This window comes from Manacus candei, unplaced genomic scaffold (genome assembly GCF_025592945.1).
Source record: "Manacus candei isolate 608988 ecotype Guabito, Panama unplaced genomic scaffold, ASM2559294v1 h1tg000021l, whole genome shotgun sequence".
Classification (NCBI taxonomy): Eukaryota; Metazoa; Chordata; class Aves; order Passeriformes; family Pipridae; genus Manacus; species Manacus candei.
The window spans coordinates 1,956,237-1,975,643 of NW_026138069.1; the positions used below are offsets into that span (position 1 = coordinate 1,956,237).

Genomic DNA, 19,407 nt, shown 5'->3' on the forward strand with positions numbered 1-19,407 from the left:
TCTGCTTCCAGAGGCCAAGTGAGAGTACTCAAATTCAGGGATGAAAATTTCCAGTATCTCAATCAGCAGATAATTTTGAAGCAAGCCTAGGCTATCTATTTCTTCATCTCACTTGGCTGGAGCAAAAGGCTTGTTCTCTCTAATGATTTCATACACTTACCTGCTGCCTTCCTGAGGGATACACTGCTCAACATCCACTGAAAGAGAGGCCATAGCAGACACCGTTTCTGTCTCCTCCCTCTCTTGTTGCTGAGACTCAGCCAGAGCACAGTCCACTGGCACAGAGTATGGCTCCACTGACTTCCAGTACTTGCCTAAGGAAAACACACATAATAATTTATGGGAATTTTAGCTAGCATGGTGGTACAAGCACAGTAATCAGTTAGTTCAACACTGAGTGATTATAATTTAAAATCACTGTGGTGTAAGCAGTACAGTTGAAATTTCAGACTGCAGTGAAGACATATATTTCTGAACCTAGGAATGCCAAGTTGGAAAGTGCTTTCATTCCAAGGGCTGTGTCACACCCTTCCCCAGAAGGTAATAAACTGGAGGAGTAACACACAGACTAATGAACACAGATTGTCAGGCAGGCTATTGCCTTTATCTACGCAAGGTGAAGAGAGTTCAGAGCAGGGCTAATAACTAGAAGCTCTGATATGGCAGAAAGTTGATGCATATACAGCAAAATGTAGAAAAATGCACATTATTGTACAAAGTGCTCACACAGCACTGTCTTGAAAAGGAAAAAAGTCAGAAATGCCAGCTCGGACTGAAGTGGTGTTGCCAGAACAATCAGGTTTGTTAGTCCTGGATGTTCTTTCTCCTCCAACCTCAGGGCGTATACTAGAACAATAATTTATTTAAAACTTTCATATATGAACTGGCTGTTGCTGGAAAGCTGCCAGGTATCACAAGGAATAGAGACTTCTGGTTTGCTGTGTAAAATTTGCTGTGTAAAAACACAGCGTTGGATTAAAAACATGAATATTTTCAGCTTTCTGCCTGCAACAGAAGAAGGTCCTCAAGAGACACAAACAATAATGGCAGGTGACTCATCCTCAACATATAAAATTGTCTGCTACTGCAGGGTTATTAAAAATAGGTTGATTATTGATAGCCATATGAACAAGTAAGAATTTACATATATATTTCTTATAGTCCAGCAAAACACTGAGCGCTCTCTAATTGCCAGGTGGATGACACCTGGGAATTAGGAGCTTTGGGAAGTCTGGACCAGAGCTTATTCAGTGTTTAGCAAGAAGCTTTCAGCAGCTGCTGCAGAGGTTGGATCAGGGTACTTATCTGGGAATTAGACAGAGGGTTTCAACAGCTGTGAAAGAGTGGGGATCAAGTAGGGGACTTTTCTGAGGACTAAAAGGAGGATTTTGGCAGCTGGGCAGTGGGCTGAGCTGAGGTGCTTATCCAGAGGGTAGTTGGAGGCTTTGACAGCTGGGAGGCCAGGCCAGCAGTGGTGCTGCCTGTGCTGCACACAGGCTGCTGAAAACCACTTCTTTGGTAACACAGCTCTCAACACAGTTTCAGGCTTTTGGAAAGATGAACTTTTCCCTCCAGTGAGAAAGCAGCTGTCAATAAAGCCTGAAAATGTCTTTATTCAAAAACATCATTGCAAGATGAAAGCCCAAGTCAATCTTCAAGAACAACCAGTGAGCATGGCCAGAGTGTTTCTTTGAACTCTAATAGTGTGCACGTTTGAGTAGTTAGCAGAATCTTTAAATAACGGGGACCTTCTGGGGATAAAATGTAAAGTGTATTAAGTATCCTACAAAGTTGAGATTAAGTGTTAGGAGTTTGGCTTTGCTCCAAAAACATGAAAGACAGAGCTAAAAAGTTATGTACATAACAGTAGGCTCAATGATTGGAGCCTGGCAAATTTTATAAATACAAGACAAAAATATTCTCTATTATTACTGTGCTCAGAGACCATATTCTCTATTCATTAAAAAATACACTAAAAACAAACAAAAAAGTTATATGAGCATTCCACAATGTTCTCACAGATCATATGTGCAAAAGTCAGTCTTTGCAATATACACCCAATTCAAACCCTATAATTTATGAGCTAAATGTTCACAGAGTGGGTGGGGTTTTTGTTGCAGAAACAGATGTGCAAGAAAATCAAATCTGTTGGCATGGGAATAATACCCCCTCTTGCCTATAAAAGAAATGAACCCATGTTCACTGCTGGAGTTTTCAAGGGCTCTTATTCATAAAATAAAATATTAGTACCCAGCTACCACTGTGTTGCTCTCCTGCAGCAACAATAAAACAGCATCAGTGAGGACTGCTACATCACATTCGTTCATTCACACACAGGCTCACACACCAGCTGCCCCCTGAATCCTGACTTTCTTGTAACATTAAAACTCAGAGCCAATTCAAGCATATTAGTGGGCTCTCTGTGCCCATTTAACTGCCCTTTGCTCCCACGTGATTGGTGATTTTTCTTGTTTCCATGCATTGAGAATTATGAGAGGGGCTTCAGTGATAAAGAAAGAGAGTAAAGTCAGGCCAGGAGGCAGGTGGCAGCACCTATACTGCAGCGGAGGGTCCTAGAGAAAGGAAGTACGTGGCAGGGTGTTTGTGGTTTTGTGGGAGGAAATTTTAAAGCAGTCTCAGTTAGGAATAGCATCCAGGTAGCAGCAGGTACCTCGTGCAAAGAGAGCTTTGTGACGCTTGTGAAAAAGCAACAAGAGGTTTTTCTTTAAAATCAGAAAACTATTTTACAAACACCTGGGGTAAGCAGAACAGCTCTGCAAGCTACTTTTTATCTGGGACAACATTTATGTGTTGTACACAAAACCTACAGGCCTTGATCCGTGTTCAGCTGAAAGATTTGCCGGCAAGGTGTTGTGGAATGGAGAGGCAATCACAGCATGCAGCTGCAAAGGAGCTTTGTTACAAGTTCTAGGTATGCTGTGGATTGACAATTAAATGAGCTCAAAAAGCATCTGCCTCAAACTGCTCACATCTCTGAAAATGCCATTTCTGCTGTTCTCTACTGGAATGTGAAATTCTACCGGTCCTGTTACATTCATTGAGAAGAACTTGGTGGAACTCAGGGGAAAGAATGAAGCATGCTGCTGGTTTCATTCATACAAAACATGAGCAATCACGGCTTGCAAGAAAAAAACAATGAAACCAAATCAGTCTTCTAGGTATGCTTTGGCTTTCAGCATGAAAATGTGCTTAAGTCTCCCTCAAAGATTTGTGGGAGCACTGATTATTACCAGGAAATAATAAAAGGGAAAGTTTCTGTCACTGTTTACAGGCATTTGCAATTGCCTTTCACAGATAGATTTGGACATGCCATACCATGGATTGCTTGAAAAAAGAAGTGTTTGGGGGTGGTATTCAAGCTGGTGAACAGGATTGTTTAGAAATAGCATATTACATGGGTGTGGGAACTGCTATTTCCAAACGTATTAAATTTCCAAAGGATCTCTGGATCACTGTCACATACAAAACATTTATACAAATTCTATTTTAGTTAGAAAAAAGTTGTTTCTTATTTTCTAAGTACTGTAGCCTCAATTTTTTTGCAAAGAGCACAGAGGAGGGACTTATTTGGTCTAAAATATTGCTAACATTCATTATGAAAGTTGGATCACAGAAAAACAAACCCAATATACATGCAAACAAAGATCCAAGCAAATCAGGTTTTCTCAGTATCTCTTGAGGTTCTATTTCACAGCCTAATGCTCTCCAGCCTGCATAACTCCCCATAATATTCCACATACACTTGCTTCTCTTAGATCAAAATATGAATCATCCATAAAGCTGCACTGAACTTCCTCAGTGCCCCTTTCTGTCATCCAAGCATATTCCTTTTTTGGCTTCAGATCCATTTTCTGTTAAATACATGTCTTATTTCAAACAGAATTGCATCTTCTTTCCTCATGTCTGTGGCCTGTGTGCAGTATTCTGTCCTCACTATAATTTGAAAATCTTTACTATCTTGCACAGTACATGAGTCTCCTTAACTTGCTGACTCCTTCCAGATCATTAACAGATTACTAACATGGAATTTTAACTCATGAGATACCCTAGGACATACCACTCAGTAAAAAGGATTTACTGGAATATATCATATAAAGCTGATTTACTTAGAGTATTTGCATATATAGGTATCTACTGGATATGAAGGATAAATTATATGCCTACAATGAATTTCCTTTGTCACTTTACAACTCAAATCAGATTGAAAAGTACTGCATGATCAGTGGATAATGCATGGTGTCCCTTTTAAAAACTGCGGTTTTTATTTTATGTAGATGAATCCCAATTATTTGTGATTCATTTAACATGAAGAAGACCATTTGTTATCCATTTTTTATTGTTAAGGAGCCAGCAAACATTAGAAGTCAGGAAGCTCCCACTGCCTCGGTAAAATGGCAGAGAACAGAAGGTGAGAGAACTTAAGGGAAGTGTGCTCAGTTGGATTAAAGCAACTGATGGCATAGAGAAAGTTCTCCAGTAAGCAAATGCCCTGAAGCATCTGGGTAGTAAAGGATTAGGGTCAGGGCACAAAAGTGAAACTATAACATACCCTCTGCACCAGAAACAGAATAATGTATTTTTTAGTACTGTTGCATGGATCAGTGCCCATGTTGAGCTTTTTAGCTTTATCTCAAGCTCCTAGGCATCTCAAAGTGAGTACCTTGAAAAGAGCAGAACAAACAGAATCTGAAGAAACTATTTGTTAGAGCTCTAGTTTACTTGTCTGTTCTTGTCCCTCACTGACAAGCATCTATCTCATTCAAGCTGCTCTGGAATAAAAAGATTTGGGAATATTCAGGAATCAGAAATCTCTATAAATAATTTTAGTGTGTTAGTTTTTCTAAGGCTAAATACATAGCAGAAACAAAGAGATGTCAAAGAAACAGAAATAAAAGCATAGATATACATATATTAGACACAACATGTCAGTTTATACATAAAACATTTGCCCACTTTTTTTCTCTGAAACAATAATGTCTATGACATTAATTAATAATAAAAAATTAATCCAAACCCACTAACCCACCAACTCAAACTGAGAAACATACTTTGAATTTCAGTGGTCTTTTTTAAAGAAGCTATTGCATTCATATTGGGGATTTGGTGAACAACATCTTCCGGGAGAGGCTCCAGCTGAAAGAATAGAATAGAATAATATAAATATTCAATAAACCACAGAGACATAAAACAAACTGAAACAACCTAATCCTCAGGAAAAACTCAGCCTAAGAACTGGTTAACATTTTGCTGATATGAGTTCTGAATGTATAGCCACGATTTTGTTTTCTGTTTTCCAGCCATGTAATTGAATTCCAAGGGGCTTTTCTATTGGCTGCAAGACTAATCTATGGAGTCTCTGAAGCAGGTGCATGTCTGTGTATTATTCATTAAAAAAATGCTAGTTATTTGTGTAATTTTTGTAGGTTCCTCACAAACCAAATTCCACTGTGTCTGTATACGCAGCTGGGCACTCCAAACAAAACCTTGCTGAAGCCGCACTGGAACCAAAGTGTGCACTCTATTATCTTTATTTTTCTGGTGTTATTACATCTAACCATCTTACACATTTTAAGGTTTATAGGGGAAAACCATAAAACACAGCTGCTTTTACTAACTTTACATTAATTTCAAATAAAGCAGTAGATAAAAAAGGGTTATGCAGATCAACAGTAGGAGTTCTCTAAGTAAATTTTTTATAGAATCAGCTGCATTTTAATTAGCCAGTTTTAATTCTATATTCTTTGAGTAGGGCTGCATTAGCACAAAGTGTTCAGCTACTGCACAGTTATTTTTGTCCTGAAATGGATAGATATACCAAGCAAATTGTATTTTGAAATTCACTCACGTGAGATTTTTTTATCCACCTTCCACACATTTTCTCCTAGAAAAAGGTTAAAAAATTGTTTAGGCTAAATGTTTCTTCTTTCACTCTAATAACTATGTTCTCCTTGAACTATGCTTAGAATCCAGCCACTTTTTCTGCTTCCCCACATAGGCTGCCATGGCTGAGTGTGCAGGCGTGCTTCCTGAGGAGTAGCAACCGTGTCAAGGTGGACCAAAAAGAGCATTATCAATACCAATCTCTCCTCTCTAAAGCTAAGAAAGTTCAACCACCGTTGACAGGAGACATCTGTACTGCAGACAAAACTCCTTTCTTAAGCATGCCTGGGTCTATTTTAAACTAGGTCAAGTGAAGCCCACCCAAGGAGCTTCCTCTGTGAAGTTAATAGTTCAGTAGCCATCATATATTGTCCTTCAGGTTGCTACTGCTGCATTGCTACTCACCAACAAGATAAAATCAACTTTGATCCAAGCAAATAAAGTGGAAAGGAACTGCAGTGTGGATACTCCCTTAGTGGTGCTATTTTAAGCAAGCTCAGCTACAAATCCCAAAACTTCTGGGATCCTGCTGTTACAATCAACAGTGAATGCCTGTCAGCAATAAAGACATTGCAAATATCACCAGTCTTTTGGAGTCTTGGTAACTAAAATGAACAGGACTGTTCATGTCATTATTGCCTTAGAAGCCCATATGGCATTGCAGCTGGAAGATTTTCTTATGGCTAGAAACAATAGCACTATGTTTTGTTTTCAAATAGCATAAATTATTCCATTCTGCACAGTGAACAAGTGTGCAGAGAAGTGCTGGTTGGACCTGACTGGGTCCCAGCTCTACTTTGTTACCAAAGAGGCCAATGTGCAAAGGAAGATTGTTGCCATCTAATATGCATCATGGATTAGAACAAAGACAGCAATTACAATACAAATAATATTTACAGATACATTTGCAATTCTTGAACCACATTTACTTTATGATCTTCATAGGTTACTGTATTTGGTAACTCTTGCAAGTGCCTGTGGGGAAACTGTATCTGCAAAAATGCCCACCAACAGATCAAGCTTTACAGATTTTAAACCAATGATCTATACCTTGATAAATAGCATTTGCTTTTTCACTAGTCATTTTCTGTTCAAAGTAATCTATCATTTGTCCAGGAAGAGTACAAAACTGAAGGTTTGTTTGGTTGTGTTGGGTACAGGAACACATAAGGGGAAGCAAAGAGTAGTTTAAGGTTCTGTTTTGACAATTTCCTAATTCCTAAGGCTTTGATGACCAATTCACTTCCCTGAAACAGAACAAAATAGCTCCAAGCTATAGCAGTAGGAATAATAGTAAAAGTTATGGAATTGCCAGACTGCAATATGTGAGAGCTGTGTCTTGCTTTTCCCTTTCAATACCTCGAGATTCTTTATGCAGACCTTTTGTACTAAGTATTAAGCTGGGAACAACTGATGCAGAGACAGTTAGAGGAGATTTTCTGGTAAAAGGTGGATATTTTGTTGCCCTCTTTAGAGCAGGATTTTTGCAGGACCCAAAATAAAAGAAAAAGGTTTGATATTTCTTAATCTATAAAACTCATTGCTTTATTTATCAGTATAGAAATAATTTTTTTAACAAGTAGGTTGCACTTGAATATCTAGACATATCAGGTGAGTATTTAGAACGGCAGGTGTGTTTTTAGAAATCAGCATAAGCTGATGAATCCTTAAAGAAAGAGTAAAACATTCAACACTTCTCCCAAACATTACTCCGTCTGTTAGCTCTACTAACAGATTTTTAGGTGATGTGAGTATAATGGTTGTCTTTGATCATTTCCTCAACTCTTTTTTCCACAAAAATTTCATTTTGTATATCAAACTTGGCTGAAGTAGATTCCTGAGCTATTCTGTCTCCTCACCCTTAAGGATAGCCCGACAGACCTAAGACCCTCTTTCATATCAGGGCAACTTTATCAGGCTCCACAAGAAAGTTCATTACATCATATACCCTGCTCAGCCCAAAATGCAGTACCATTACAAAAACACTGCAGAAATAAAGACAGTGGGTTATGGCAGCTATTTCTATACACTTTGAAATGAGACTGTCTGCATTCAAAAGAATGATTTCTGTTGGCAGTTATCCACTGGTTGGATACAACTGTACAGACGTAGAGGTGTCCCTGGAAAATATCAGCAGTTAGACCCAACACTGAACAAAAGAAATCACTCTACACCTGGCATATATGGCAGCATCACCTTCCCTCCTACTCTTACTGGCATTCAGACCATGAAGTGTATTAAATCTGGAGGCTAACAGGAAGAAAGCTGAAAAGAGCACTGGAAATACATCATCAGGAAAGAAATCTTTCAGAGAAGAACAGCTCAAGTCTGCAGAAATATCCAAACCACTGTACAGGCAGTTTAGACCAGTCACAAAGGGTCACATTTCCAAAGCTTATACGTGGCTGAATTGGGCTTTTGTGCCCAAAGTAGCAGATGAAAGTAGAAACCGTGCCCACTAATCATTTTCAAAAGAGGAAAAACAATGTAAATGGGCAAAAATCACTTGGGCTGCCTAAATCTACCAGAGGCATATCAACAAATGTTTGAAGAAGGAATTAATGATGGAAATTTTATGTGCCCAAAAAGGGATCTGAATTGATCCTGGGGAACGCAGAGAGAATTTGAAACTACAGCAGTCTGTACTGAGCTGAAAATTCTAGCAATATCCACACGGTCCTTAGCACTGTCATGTTTTAAAGCACCAAGATTAGCTTCAGTGAAGATTGTTGGAGCTAGAGATTACTGACAAATGAGGCAAGTGCAAGCATAAGGTAAGAAGCATGGAGAGTCCTGCCAGAAGCAGAGAAAGGGGAGAAGGCAGACAGGCTCCTCAGGGATGCCAGGGCTGCAGGGGGAAGCACTACAACCACCCTCTTCTGGTTACATTGTGTAAAAAGCATATCAGCATATCAGTACAAAGACTGAGCTTCGTTGCTCTTAAAGTTTGCTATGATTACAGAGGACTAATTTAGAAGATCTCAGAGGTCCTCCATATTATGTGTTCTTGTATAAGCAATCTTCTCAAAGTTACTGCACTCTCTGATTACACATAAAACACTTCAGGCGTGGTTTTGTGATCCACTGTTACAATGCAGTATATAAACAAAACACGTTTCAGCAGGGAGTAAGTTCAAAAATACAACGGGTCATTAGTACCTATCAGTCCCTGAAAAACAAGTGATGCCTTGGCATTATGTAACTTTGGAATCAGAATATTCTGTTTCCTCAGCCAAACCACTCACTGACTAGCACTGACCACCTTGGGAACTTCGATGTCACCATGCTGACCTCTGGCACATACATTGCTCCAGTTTCCTATCCCATCAAAATCTTTCTTTCTATACTCTGGGTTTATGCCAGCAGCAGTTGACAGTTGCCTCAGACTCAGTTTTAATTATTTTCTACTATTAGACTCAGATTAACAATGAGGATGTGAGGTTGTGAGAAAGTTTACCATGCAATTTAAAATTGATCTCAGATCATATCCACTTCCGTGAATATTTCCATTTTGAAGAGAGGAATGCTTACCTGTTCTGGTAAATAACCCCTTTTAATGAAGTCCAGGACCTCTTGGCAGAGCTCGCTGCCTAGCTGGCAAGCAGCCCCAGATTCACACTGAATTCCACAAAGAAGAAAACGCCAACTTTTCATCATCAGCAGGAAAGCTGCAGAGTACGAGCTTTCCACTTAAATTACCATCCCCTCCTAAATGCCAGCTCAACAGATTGCAAGAAAGAAGCACATACTTCACACTCTGCAAGAAAATTGTCCGGTGTAAGTTTTCAAGCATGCTTGGGAGCCAACCAATCACAATGTTTTGTCAAATTCTGCTTCAGACTGAAATTCAAGCCAGAAGAATATTTACTAGAAGATGTTAAATTTAGTCACTTAGAAATGTTTTCACACTTAGGGCCAAATTCAGCGTTGGCCACCACAGTCAATGAGAACAGACATGCATCCTCTCTGTGCCTTTGTTGCAGGGTCCCGCTGGGCAAAGCACACTGTGGACTGCACTTCTCTGCTTCCTCTGTGCAAAGAAGAGCATGACCCCGCCTGTGACTAATTATCACTTGTTATAGACCACAGCAAACTGCTGTAAGACGGAGAGCTAAGAGACACTGCCCAAACCTAGAGGCAGACCAGAGGGACCATGATGCTAGACTGACTTCTGTGTCCCACGGAAATATCACACCTGGCTGCTTGAAAAGGGATGGGATGAAGAAAGAGCTAAATCCGTAGTTTTTGACACAAAGAGTTTTGGGTTTGAAGAAATCCTTCCTTAGTCTTTCTGACTGCAGAAAAGGCCCTACCTGAATGCAGTTATGTTGGAAATAAGATGCAGGATTTAGCATACTGATCTCAAGGAAAACTTAAGCCCAAGGACTTTTTAGATCCAAATAATGACTCTTCAAAAGTAATGTGGAGGAAAGAAAGCAGAACCTACCCTTGCATGTCTAGAGAAGCCTCACTCACCACCACCTCGCACCAAAAGTCATAGCAGAGGTCTTATAGCACCAAAGCTAGGATCGACAAAATAGTGTGGAACTTCCACACTCTGTGACAAAGATTTTGGGGGAAAATCTCAATATTCAACCCAATTTTCACAAACCTCTTGGAATAAAATACAAATCTTAAAATTTAATGGTTTTCTTAATTGAAGTAATATGTATATCTATATACACTTTAAAATGAGTATTTAAAACTATATAACCAATCTCTGAAAAACTACATAAATGAAATAATTAATTTTAAGCATATATATCATAATCTCAGAAATGCTTATGTTTAAAAGCAATGTCTTTTTTGCAATTATCTGAAACTATCTTTTCCTTTGTTTTGACAGATGCTCTTTTAATGGACAAGTTCGCAAATCATGTTGAGAAAATTCAGAACTATTTTAAGGCAACTGATGCTCATCTTGCCTTTTCACCTTCCAGAAGGTTTTCCATGTTTACATTTTGGATTTCAAGGGAATCCAACTGCTTAATCTCTTCTCACCTCTTAGGAAGATTTCCTTCCAAGGAGATAACCTACAGTGCTCCTAATTAGCTCTGCAAATGGTCAAATGGATTTTTCTTGAAGTGACATGGAAATTTTCTGCTTGTAGACAGAAGCATGGAGAGAAAAACCTAAGATATCAAAATATTTTAAAAGTAATTTTATATGTAAGCATTATAATTAATAATTTATCTTTATAAAATTTATCCTTAACTTTAATTCTATAATTTCCTTTTTAATTTGCTCATTATTTAGGGAGGGAATCACACAACCAAACCAGATAGAGACATTTCAGATACTATAGGTTGTCTTGCCCGCTTTCCAGCTGCTGATCGGAAAGGGTGTGGATCTCTTCTAAGTTCTACACTAATTCTACCAGTCTTTTCATGCTCCAATTATTTAAAGAAGATTAATTTGATAGGGCATTCTTTTCATAGTGCCTTCACTCACATTTTTTTAAGAGAAGATTGAAAAGTTGTCTTGCTAAAAAAATCACTAAGCTATAAGCCATATATAAATAAGAACAAAATTTATGTATTTTGGTTGTCAAACTGTTTTCCTTCTTGGTGCTCAGAGAGAAATTAAGAAAGCATTTTGCACTTGCAAATTTGATATTACCTCTATATATCAGACCAGTGCTCCATGAAAGTTGGAAGTTGTGGCTTGCTTTACCGTTTTTTTAAAAAATGTTATTCTACTGGTAATAGAACATATGACACAGTGGATTTTTGTATTGACAAGTCCTGGCCAAAAACAACAAAACAAAAGAAAAAGTTTTCAAAAAGCTCTGTAAAATGTTTATGAATTCTAATCCTCAGCACATGAATAAATACATCTGACAAACTGCAGGGTACCTCACAAAGGCCTTTCCCAACCTTTCTAATTTGAGTTCAATTATATGTGTAGTGTTTAGAACTGAAGTTCATCTTGCCAATGTTTTTAAACTAGGGTTGCACTACATACCACTGTTTGTAAAAATGAAAGGCAGATAATAAGTTCTAATTATCCTATTAATCACCTGTAAAGAATTGCATTCAGGGAAGAATGCATCCACAAATTACAGTAATTGGTTGTTTAAAGAAAAAAAGGTTTTTTCTGTCCTGGGCAGAACATGCTTGGAATTTGCTGTGCAAGTTCATGAACAGTATGCTGAAATCAAGCAATGTATATGCTGTGGGCCATGTGGTGTACATTGCCATAAATCTATAGATGTCAACAGATGTGCTGATTTCTAACTGCTAACTAGGTATCAGACCTCCTCATTAATGTCTGCTCCTTGGCAACACCTTTACTTATTCTTTTAAGCCAATGACAGTTTCTTATGGTAGTCTTGGTAACAACGTCCTCTCTGGAGTACTTTTCTCTTCTTAGCAGCCACAGCATATTCTGTCTTTGAAATTATGCTGCACCAGACCATTTGATGCATGTCCCAGAAGAAAATGCTGTAAGGGCACATCAGAATAATGCTTATTCCATGAGATGTCTCAAGTTATTAAGGAACATGTTCTTTTACAAGTGAATTAAAAATGGCTGCATGGTTGTTTCTGTCTTCATTCTCAGCTAGTGAATTTTTGTCTCTCCCAAAATTTACTTCGCTATATTTTGCAAACAGATAGACTCACAATTTATCTAATTTCCTGGTCTCTAATTTACTCTAAAGTGGAAGAAAATCTTTATTCCAGTACACTTATCCAATTCCTTTTTCTCACAATCAGTATTTTTTCTTGGATAATTTCAGTGACAGCAGAAATAGTTGGGTGTGATATAGTGTTAAAACAAAATAAGGCAGTTTTCATAAATGGGTAGCACCACCAAACGGTCATAACTGGATGGAGGGACCCAGGCACCTACACATAGGAGGACACATCACATCATCAGCATCGTACCATTCGCATTAGTCCCAAAAGGGTGCAAATTCCAAGGAATGAGTTTAGAAGGGCTATGAAAAGCCACTGATGTCATAAGTTACTCTCCTAGGGAAGACGACAACAGAAATATCAATAAGATATATGCTCTGGAATGGCAGCTAATCAGGAAGGCAATGCTGCATTAACTAAGACTGTCAAATGCCTCAAGCTGGGTTGCATAATCCATGTTTCAGCTGAGCAGCTTTTTCAGTAGCACATAGCACCACACTGGAAAACTTTCCTGGTGGAGCTTGTCAAAGGTGACAGTAGATAAAACCCAACGAAAGCTTTTTTATCTCCTTTTTCTTTTCGGTGTTTACATTTCTGAATCTATCTTTGAAAAAGCTAACACTTTAGTCATTGTATGTATAATGTAAAAAATAATAAGCATTAAAATATTGTTCTTGATGTGTCATAAAGATGAAAAGCAAAGGTTGAAAAGAACACTAAGAAAATCTTTCTAATCAACATCCTTTGAAGACGTTATTTCACCTTATTCACATAGGTATGAAGTCTTGAACTGGAAGGGAACTGGCAGACTAGCTTGCAATTTGGCACTAATACATTTGATTGGATGGATTATATAGCTATTACCACTTCCCCAGAGGGGAAAAAAAGGTAACACACTGTACACTATAACAAGATCTTGCAAAATTCACAATTTATGGTAAAGGCTTTTGTTCCTTCATAAATTATTTTGGCTGCACCTTCAGCAAGTTTGTTTTCCTTCTCAGCATATCTATAGGAGAAAAGCTATTTTCTAGTGGAAAGCAGAAAAAAATTCACTAATATGAATGCTTATCTTGCATTTGTGTACATAAATGGCACATACTCATATTTACTTAGTCTTATAGTCTCCTCTCAAAAGTTGTTAAATAATATATACAGTGCTTGAAAAATCTTGAAAACTTCATTTAAACTACAGACAGATCAACCTGAATCTTCACTTTTAAATTAATTTTTTTTTTAATCTTGGACACATTTTTATTAATGTTTCAAAAGTTAGGTATCAAAATACTGCAAAAAATGTGCCTTTGCAATATCCAGTTCCTAAGATTACCAGATACTTTGCAAAAGACTTTTTTTTTCCACAATAGATGGCTGAAAGGTCCATTCCTAATAGATAATATGCACACCAATGACTAACAATGATGTCAAGTCTTGTATTCAGCACATCACTAAAAGCAATTTGGAGGTATTAAATATTACTCAGAACTGGGAATAATTTAGGCATATACTAAAGGATTTGTATAAAAATCCAATTTAGAGGTACTTATCTAAACCAGCGCATTTGAGGTCTGCTCATTTCTAAGACATGTTCAAATTCCATGGGTTTTATGCCAAATGAAAAAAAGACTGACACCATTGTTACTAAAACAATATCAAAGATAGCAGCTTCAGCAAACTTGGATCATTCTCTCCACCTAGTATGATTTATGTTTTACCTCATTTCCTAAAAGGGCGTTTATACAGGCTTCAGATGCATCACAGATGGCAGTAAGGTCATGTCCTCCCTCCAGTGCCAGCACAACACGGCCATCCGCTAACTTCAGCAATTGCTTGGTTAGGTGACCAAAACCTAGTATTCAAATACAGTAGTGCAAATAATTAAAGCAGAATAGATATTACAGGCATATTTCACATCTGGTGCACGAGAACGCAGAAGGTTCTCAAATATTGTACAGGGAGCATAGGATTTACTTAGTCCAGTATCCTGTTTCTGACCATGGCCCACACCAGATGGTTTGGAGGCAGATGTGAGATAATGTCACTCATGCTGATCCCTCATTGCTGGAGATTAGTTGAAACATGTGGTTGTCTCTCTTCTTACCTTCGTTAACCATTATCACCCTGGATTCTCTTGCTATTTGCACATGTGTGACATATACCTATGTCATTAGAGAGATCTGATATAACGCTGGTCACTTATCATCGATAGGACAAATTATATTTGTAGTTCAACTATAGTGCTATAATTAAAAATAATTGGTTTTTTTTTAAATGAGATGATGAAATATTTTTTTTATTTACAAATTGCTTCTTCCTTTGTATTTGGGGTTTCAGAATATAAAACCATGGACTGAAAGATAGCGGAAACATATGTTACCTCTTAGCTCCATCTTGAAGTGTTTTTGGAAGCAGCACTAACAACTAGATCACTTATTTTGATTCGAGGTTTTGGTGTAAGTTGAAACTGTCCAGAACTTTGTAGCTATCTCTACCAGTATTCCTCATTCCTGACCAACAGTGTTCTAAGAAACTCTGCACCATAGCCAAAAATGATAGTACTTCATTTTCTGTGGTGATCTATAACTACACAAACACTACCACAAAGTCTTCATCTGTGATTCAAGTAAAATTAATTTATTACATTTTTAATGACAAGAAAAATTGCATGAAATATGTCGATTCGGAGTGAAGATTTTTGAAAGAATTTTTGTGGTAGTTTCCTAGGACAGCTATTGTTTTTGCTTAATCTCTTTCAAGCAAGTAATGATAAATAAAGCTTTGAAGCTATTGACGTTAAATAAACATCACATCTTGTTCTTTACTTTTCCACTTAGTCTGTACTAGTTGCTCTACTGATGGTCATCCCTACTCATTCCAGTGCATTTCATACCCTTATATAAAGCACTTAGAAGGTACCTGCTAAAGCCTGGGCTTCTATAAAGACAGGAAAACCCACATCTTTTTACTACATTCCAGTGAAGAAGGCCATTGAAAATTAAAAACTTAAAAAATTACAAGTATATTTTCCAGCAAATTTTCCAAGACACAGATTTAAGGCTTGATCTGGCAAACAAGCAATCTCATGCTTAATTTAGTTTACATTTTAGGACTTTGTTAAGCATACGTCCAACTGTTTTTAGAACAGGGACTTTAGTGATACCAGATTTGGATTATCTGTGCAGACAAAAAAAACCAAACCAACAAAACCTCCTCTACTTGCCACTTCATCTATAGATGATCACAGAACACTTGAGGTGAAATATTGTTTCCTTGAGCCACTGCACAATCTTCTATACCCTATAAGTACTGCAGTCTTGATTCTAGCAAAGTAACTACACTGTGGTTTAAATTACATAAAGGGTTGAAAAACAAATAAAACCTTAAACTCTCATTTAAACTCAACCTTTCCTCATGAAACAAAAAAAAAAACAACCACCAAAACCAAAAAAACCCCCACCCAATCCTCTCTACAAAGCCCCAAATTTAGACAGGATAATAAAAGTGAAGGAAGGAGTGGAATGAGGATAACCTTTGATCTTTAGCCAACTTCTAGTTTCTTTTACCTATAGGATTTATTTCTGTCTGCATGTTACACATGAGATCTGTGGGTTCATAAGAAGAGAGTGCCAAGATTGCAAAGCGAGTCGTAGATATAGCATTTAAAGGAAATGAAGAAGAATGAACAGGCACAGGCTCCCCACATCTGTAACTCACTCTTTGGGTCTGTGAGGAATCCAACACCACTTTTAAGACAACATTATCCTTTGTGTTATACAGATTCTATGAAGGGAAAGCTCTATCACGTTTCCTCTGCACATTTTGAAAATTTTTTATGACGGCAAATATTGCTACCACCACATTGTAATCTTCTGAGGTATATGTGGCAATAAATGTAAAGACTCTTGCTATGCCTTTTTCTCCTTTTAGACAACCACACATAGCATAACACATAGACATTGTTACAATATTAGTTTGTCTACTTGGTTTCCTAATGTTTTTCCTAGTATTAATGCTATAATAATCATCCCTGACTGAATCAGAATGCAATGAGCCATACAGAAAGCATCTTTCCTAATACAGACCACGGTAACAAGAAGAAGTGTTTCCAAGCCAAATTAAGATGATGGGGCCTTTCTTCAGTGTATTACCCTGAGAAAGTAAAGGTGTCTTGCTAGAAAGTGAGGAAATAACTTTAGCCAACAGTACCAACATTGCAGGTGACTGAATGAGTTATGGAAATTCTTAATAAAGAAACTTGGATCTTGTGTCACTGCAGCAACCTAGGAAAGATAATAAGTTTCTCAAGGAAATCCCCTGGAGTGCAGAAGTAAGAAAATGGAAAGAAAGGAATCTCAGTCAAATAATAGTTTTAAGATGGGCTGTAGTTCATGCCAAATAATTAAGGAAAACAAGAAGAAAATAGTAACAAGCACCATTAAAAGAATCCATTATCTCCCCTGATATAAAGAGATCAAGCACTGGCCAACTCTAAGGTGAGAAAGGAGTCAGATAAGCATTTTGAGTCCTGGATCTTTCAACTCTCATGAATTTCTAGAAATCAGCGGCAGTTCTTGGCACTTCTACTGTGTCTGCTGAAATCTTCTTGTAAATGTGCTCAGTGACTTTGTACTTCAGAGAAGTAGCAGCATTTTTTAAAATTAGGCTCATGCAGTGTGACAGGAAATTGTGAGAATGGTTTTATGCCAACTATTATTTTCATAATTTCTGCAATTTAAAAGTACCTGTTTCCTTCACAGATCACATATTTAGATATGCAGGGTATAACTTTGCAAAAGCACTTAACATTCATTTGCCATGATCCTATTAAATATTATGATTAAACTTTGATTTCCACAAGAAACAACATTAAAGCACTACTAAGTAATTCTGAAATTCCCACTCACCAACTGTTTTATATTTTTTGGACAAAAAATCTGTGGGTGCACAACTGTACATTCAAGCAAAGACTAGATTAAAACTGTAACCATTTTAAATATGTTATGCACTAGAGACATAAATAACAGTATATGACCTGTTATTTGCCCTCAAAGTAAAAATATAAACTTTCAAAACAAAAGTAACATGAAATTTTTAATTATACCCTTTCTCCTCTTCCAGTGCTATTATTGGAGGAGATACAATATTCAGACTTATGTAAGAAAATATTCTATTGCAGAAAGGTAGGAAGAGAGAAAATTAATATTGTATTATACTACTGAGCAAGATGTCAGGCTGTTATTGAAGGACACAGTGTGATAACCACTTGAATTACCATCTAAGCAAGTCATTCATCTTTTAGTGGACTGATGCCCCAGTAAGGACTCTGGGGTTTTTTGTTTACAATAGACAAGGTCCCCACACACTCTTTGTAGTTCTGCCAAGCAGCAAGGAATGGCAAGGGTGAGGCTTCTGCCTCATTTGACCAAAGTCACTGGAGCAACTGTACTCTACCTGTTCTTACTGAAAACCAAGAAAAGATGTTTAACCCTATAAAAAGATAATCCAGAGTTATTTCAGTTTTCTTCTGTTGTTTTTGAGGTACCTGAAATGGAAAGGGGGAAAGAGAAGGCAGGTAAAACACCTCTTATCTGGGTCAGTTCCCCTCCAACAGACTCATTACACAACCGTGTGCTGTGTTACGGCTAGATGAAGAGAAGCTAACAAGTCAGAGTTTGTATGTACAGCCTCCCATTTTGTAAAAGAAACATTTGAGAATGAAGACAACTTGTGAATGTTATTCTTTTCACATCCTTTCCTCAGCAGCCAGGGAAAGGAACCATATGGATGGGGTGCACTTCCAGCCAGCACCACAGCACTCTGTGTTTGCATAAACAGTCATATATGCAACTCAATTTGCTCGCCAGCAAATGTGCAAACACCCAGTTAGTGGGGACTAAACCTGCCTCAGCAGAAAAGAGACTCCTTCCCTCTCCACCACTGTGCATAAGGAGAGCAGATGTCTCCTGCACAGTCATTCTTTGGGTGACGGCAGGCTGAACAAAGCCGTGGTGCTGGCCCTTGCTCATTGGAGGTGGCTGGTGAAGGAACGAGGACACATCAACAATTGAAAGGTTGGCGAAGCTTTAGAGCTATGGAGAAAGCCTCAGCTTTCTCAGCCTCAAGAGCGGGGCCCCAACAGCTCTTTTGGCTTCAGGATCTTAAAAGCTACAACCCAACCCTAAATTACAGGCAGAGTTCTGGTGAGCTCCTCTGGATACTTGGAGCAGCCTGGAGAGGAATACATGCAAAACACAAAAACTCCACAGTCTCTGTCCTGGACCTCCAAGCATGTATTTAACTATTATTTACCATTTAATCATGTCATTACTCGCTAATTTACTTGAGAATGTGTTTTCCTCTCATTAAAACTGTTGCAATGATCTCTGCCAAAATTCTACCCACCAGTGTTCTGTGCTCCTTCCCTGTGGTTCCTTCGTGACTATTTGATTAATTTTCATTGATATTCTTCCAACAATAGCATCTAAAATTAGCTGGGTCAGTTTTTACATAACTTCCTGACTCACTAGGGTACGTGTCCTAAATAAATATGTCCATACAGGAGTCAAATGACCCTTCCAGCACTAGCAGGAGCTGGGACTTTTTGCAAAGCTTGTGTTCTATGATAAGAGAACACATTTTATTCTCAACTCTTAATTCAGGACCTTTTATTCAGTCAAAACATCATTTGGATTAAGTCAGAGGTTTGACTCAGTTGGCTGGACGTGGCCTTGAGTGAGGGGGAAAGGGAGATTTTAATGCCAAATACATTCTTATGAAAAACATTTTCCAAATGGCTGAAATTACAAATGTTAGTGTTGAGGTACCTGAATTTAAATGGTACGTTTGGCCTCCAGGCATTAGCTGCTGA

The 19,407-nt window shown here is 37.9% G+C and overlaps 1 protein-coding gene across 8 annotated transcripts in view; it reads right to left on the minus strand.

Moving 5' to 3' along the window:
* The window catches only part of HDAC9 (histone deacetylase 9), a 459,755-nt gene that overhangs the window by 14,621 nt on the left and 425,727 nt on the right, over window positions 1–19,407 (minus strand). For all 8 annotated transcript variants that reach the window (XM_051785902.1, XM_051785904.1, XM_051785908.1 and 5 more), the window contains 3 exons: window positions 14,255–14,388; window positions 5,070–5,154; window positions 161–314 (listed from right to left, as the gene is read on the minus strand). In XM_051785902.1, coding sequence (XP_051641862.1) covers window positions 161–314; window positions 5,070–5,154; window positions 14,255–14,388 — 373 coding nt within the window. The remainder of the gene's footprint in view (window positions 1–160; window positions 315–5,069; window positions 5,155–14,254; window positions 14,389–19,407) is intronic.